This window comes from Chenopodium quinoa, unplaced genomic scaffold (genome assembly GCF_001683475.1).
Source record: "Chenopodium quinoa cultivar QQ74 unplaced genomic scaffold, ASM168347v1, whole genome shotgun sequence".
Classification (NCBI taxonomy): domain Eukaryota; kingdom Viridiplantae; phylum Streptophyta; class Magnoliopsida; order Caryophyllales; family Amaranthaceae; genus Chenopodium; species Chenopodium quinoa.
In genome coordinates, this window is record NW_018745410.1 from 3,411,404 (window position 1) to 3,416,156 (window position 4,753).

The window sequence follows — 4,753 nt, forward strand, 5'->3', positions numbered from 1 at the left end:
AAAGCGAGGTTTTATTATTTTTCAAGCCTACTACATTTTTTTTTTGGTAAATAAGATTTTATTACCAAAAATAGCACAAGAAAGCAACTTACAAAAAGCTAAGTTGCAAACCCCAAACTACAAAGCCTGAAACAGGCAAAAAACCCCAAACCAGGTCCTAAAACTAAGGTGCCACCTTATAGGAAGGGTTCACCTTAGAAGCAAAACCACTGTCCCCAAACAAAGAAAGGAAGAAAGGGAGCAGGAGACAAGGCAGCAAAAGAACAAAAGCCCTTTCCAGACTCAGCTATCCCAATAGCAGGACTGAACAAACAGGCTATACAACATACCAACAGCAGACAAAAACACTAGCTAACAAGTAAAGCATAATCTGACTCATAACACCTACAAGCCATATTAAAGACAATATCTCGGACAGCAATTTCAGCAGGTTTACAGACTCCATTAAAAACAACCGAGTTCCTTTGAATCCAAATGTTGTATACCGTCTCAGCAAAACCCATAATCAACAACCCTTTCTTAGCTTTGCAATTCTTCATCAACCACTTGATTTCATCAGCAATGTGCAAAATTTGCCTATTATAATGCTGAATCTTTAAGACATCTTTCCACACTTTATGAGCATAGGAACATTCAAACAACAAGTGCTGAACTGTTTCAGCTTTCTGTAAACAAAGCAAACAGATAGGATCACAGTGGATATTCCAAGTTAATAACCTATCCTTTGTCACCAACCTGTTCCAAAGAACAAGCAACAAAATGAAGACACTCTTAGGAGTAGCTCTATTATTGCAAACCAATCTTCTCCAATCAACTTTCTGACTTTGGGGTCTAAGAAAGGCATAAAGCTTCCTAATCTTCATCACAGTACCTTGAACAAAGTTACCCCACCCCCCTACACTATCTACAACCTCTCTACACTGCAGGTTTTTCCTAAGCACCCAAGAGCACTTCATAGGAATAGGGAAATCCCAGCAATCCCTTCCTTTAAAGTAGTAGATATGAAACCATTTCACCCACAAATTGTCAGCTTTGTGAGACAAGTCCCAGAGTAACTTAGTCACACCTGCTTTGTTCCAAATTGGAAGAGAAAGGACATTCCACCCTCCACTTACTTTAGGCAAACAAACTGTATCCCAAGCCACCAGAGCTCTCCTTGAGAAATTAGATGTTCCAGTCCAAAGAAAAGACCTAAACCTAGCCTCAAGTTCTTTAAGGATTTTCTTTGGAAGGATAAAAATTTGAGCCCAATAAGTTTGGATCCCAAAAAGCACCCCTTTCACCAACTGGATCCTACCAGCATAAGAAAGATGCCTAGCTGTCCAGCTTGTGATTCTAGCAGTAACTTTTTCAACCAAGGGCCTACATTGGTTTATAGTAAGCTTCTTTGAAGACAAAGGTACCCCAAGATACCTAAAAGGAAGATTGCCCTGGGACACACCAAGAGCATCTCTTAAAATCTGTTGCTCATCTTCACTACCACCACCAAAGAACACCTCATTCTCATCCAAAATTGCAGACAAACCAGAAGCCTTAGAAAACTTCTGAAAAGATTGAAAAAGCAACTAGACAGAGACTAAATCAGCTCTAGCAAATATCAGTAAATCATCTGCAAACATAAGGTGAGTGATACTCATTTTCTCACATCTGGGATGATAATTAAAGTCAGGAGTACACTTCAAATCATGTAAGCACCTTGTGAGATACTCCATCCCAATAGCGAAAAGAAAGGGAGACATAGGGTCTCCTTGCCTTAACCCTTTCCTTACATCAAAAGGAACACTAGGAAACCCATTTAAGAGAATTGAGAAGGAAACAGAAGTAATACACCCCATAACCCAATCAATAAAGTGCTTAGGGAAACTCATCTCTTCCATAACAGCCCTTAAGAAGCTCCATTCAAGGGAATCATAAGCCTTTTTCAAATCTATTTTGAGAATGCACCTTGGGGTGATGAATCTATGTGAATAGCCTTTAATTAACTCAGTAGCAAGAAAGATATTATCCCCAATATGCTTCCCAGGAATAAACCCTGCCTGAGCATCATCAACAACCTCTCCAATGACCTGAGCTAGTCTTGTTGTTATCACCTTAGAAATTAACTTATACAGCACAGTACAGCAAGCTATAGGCCTGAACTCTTTCACATAAGAAGAATTTGAAACTTTAGGAACCAAAGTAATGGTAGTACAGTTCCAATGCCTCTGCATAATCCCAGTATCAAAGAATTCCTGCACCCCATCATAAACATCTTATTTAACATCATTCCAGACTTGCTTAAAAAAGTAAGCATTAAAACCATCTATCCCGGGAGCTTTTGAGTCATCAATGCCTTTTAAAGCTTTTTCAATCTCAGCATGAGTGATAGGGGCAATCAAAAGTTGCTGAGAAGCAAAGCTAACTGCTTCCCTTTTCTCATAGTCGCCAAATCAACAGCAGGCAACCAGTCAGCTTTATCACCAAGAAGCTTCTAATAAAAATTGCACACTTCAGCAACCACTTGACTTGGATCTCTAATAAGCACATCTTTCTCATTATAAATTGAGTTAATTCTATTCCTAGAGTGTCTTTGCTTCATCATAGAAAAGAAGTAATGGTTATTAGCATCACCCAGTTTCACCCATTCCACTCTAGACTTCTGCTTATAAATACTTTCCTGGATTCCAGTCCAGTACTTGACCTGAGAAATGGCTTCAGTCTCTTTAAGTTGAAGCTCAGGATTATCAGTATTTACAGTAATATTATTCTGAATACTATCCAAATCAACAAGAGCAGCTTCAAGCCTTTCAGCAATTTTAGCAAAATGCTTCAAATGCAAATCCTTAATTTTGCTTTTAACATTTTTAAGTTTATTCCACACTCTCAGCATTGCATTTCCAGTCACAACATTACCCCAAGCATCCCTAACAGTATTCTGAAACTGATCATGCTTTGCTACATAGTTCAAGAATCTGAAAGGCCTTCCTTGGGAAGAAGGAGCAGAACAAAGCTCGATCAAGATAGGGCTATGGTCAGAAAGAGCAGGATTAAGATAAAGGGCCTGAACATGCCCATAAATATCCAACCACCTCTGGTTGACCAAACCCCTATCAATTCTAGTACAGGTCCTAGGCCCCTCATGAGCCTTGTCAGACCAAGAATAAAAAGGACCTTTGCTCTTAATCTCACAAAATTCCATAATATCTACAAAACCTTGAAAATCTCTCACCTCATAATCTGAAACAGGATTACCATTGATTCTATCATCAGAACACAGAACAGAATTGAAGTCCCCAACACAAATCCAAGGATTCTGCTGCAAACGAAGATTCTGAATCCCAGTCCATAAAGCTTTCCTATCATGTATAGAGTGGAGACCATAAACAAAAGTGCAAAGGATTGGTACTGTAAAATCTCTATGACTAACTGCACATTGAATAAACTGCTCATGACTGTTAGAACATCAAGATTAAGAACATCTGAATTCCACCCAACCCAAATTCTACCTTTCTGAGAGTAGGAATAGTTATCAACCCAAGACCAAGATAACCCAAACTTCTTCTGGAGAATCTTGAATTTTCCCTGTTTTACCTTAGTCTCAAGTAAGCCAATAACCTCAATTGAATGATTTCTAAGTAGCCTTTTAACATTAGTTACCCTGCCAGGGTCATTCAAACCCCTGACATTCCAAGAGCAAATGATCATAGAACAGAAGGGGGTATTGACTGACCCCCGCCAGTGTTAATGAAAAACCCACCATCTTAACCATTGAGAGCCAAAAAAGCACTAGATTGTGCAATTGGCTGTGAATTTCTGACACTATGGCTGCTTCTGTTTTTCCTTCCCACTACTCTCCAGCCATCATCAGGATTAAAATTACCAGGAGCAACAGCTGGAGTAGCTTGAACCTGCTCAGGGTCAGGTGGGCCTTCAGCGGGAATAGTCTGCTTCTGCTTAGGCACCCACACCTTTTCCTGAGCTAGAGGCTTATTTGCTGGTTTTTGTTTCTGAGTTTGAGTTTGCTGGCCACTTTTAACAACAGCACAATCATGTCCTGCCTTATTACACTTCATACAGAAAGGCGACTTCCACTCAAAAATAGCCTTTAATTCAATTATCTCACCATTAGGGCTTTCAAGCAAAACAGAACTAGGAAATTCTTTGGTTATATCAACCTCAATTAACACCTTAGCAAAAGAAACCCTCATCTGTCTAGTAGTACATTCATCTGCACAGATAGGCACTCCCAACAGACTACCTATTCTACTAAGAGTGTCCACTCCCCAACAATTTAAGGGAAGGTTGGGGAACTTAACCCATAGGGGAACAGTCCTCAGAACTTCAGCCTGAAAATCAAACTTGGAACTCCAAGCTTTAACTATAGTTGGCTTACCAGAAAACATATGGGGTCCAGAGCATAAAACCATATTCATATCATCCTCAGACTTCAGATTAATAACAAAGTAACCATCATCATGCCAATATATTTCAGGTCTCCCTATACTACTCCAGTTCTCAGCAAAATATCTATGAACAGAAGCAATAGTAGAGTAATACCCAACAACATAGAACACAATAACATTCTTCCATCTCAAGTTACCTGCATTCAGTTCAGATTCCTACAATTGAGCAATTTTTTTACCCTCTTGAACCTTCGGAGCAACAAAAGACAGGGGAGCTCCTTTAGCAGTAAGCTTCCCGTCCCATTTCCCTTCAACTCCTGCACGCATGGCTTCAGGAACTTCAGATGGTTGATTACCTTGATTCTCAGTCG

General features: G+C 39.6%; 1 protein-coding gene across 1 annotated transcript; it reads right to left on the bottom strand.

Annotated features, from left to right (window-relative positions):
* Nucleotides 1-347: 347 nt before the first annotated feature.
* Nucleotides 348-3,684, bottom strand: LOC110713262. The gene is made up of 4 exons (XM_021891718.1): nucleotides 3,407-3,684; nucleotides 2,489-3,335; nucleotides 1,770-2,231; nucleotides 348-1,544 (listed from the first exon to the last, which is right to left on the bottom strand). Exons 1-4 carry the CDS (start codon nucleotides 3,682-3,684, stop codon nucleotides 348-350), a joined length of 2,784 nt encoding a protein of 927 aa, XP_021747410.1.
* Between the last annotated feature and the right edge of the window lie 1,069 nt (nucleotides 3,685-4,753).

What these genes read in the sequence shown, in the direction of transcription:
- LOC110713262 (XM_021891718.1), bottom strand. Translation starts at nt 3,684, where the DNA reads ATGATCATTTGCTCTTGGAATGTCAGGGGTTTGAATGACCCTGGCAGG. An exon ending in AGCAGTTTATTCAATGTGCA is followed by an intron (nt 3,336 to 3,406) that starts GTTAGTCATAGA and finishes TATACATGATAG; the next exon opens with GAAAGCTTTATGGACTGGGA. An exon ending in TTCCTAGTGTTCCTTTTGAT is followed by an intron (nt 1,545 to 1,769) that starts GTAAGGAAAGGG and finishes CAATCTTTTCAG; the next exon opens with AAGTTTTCTAAGGCTTCTGG.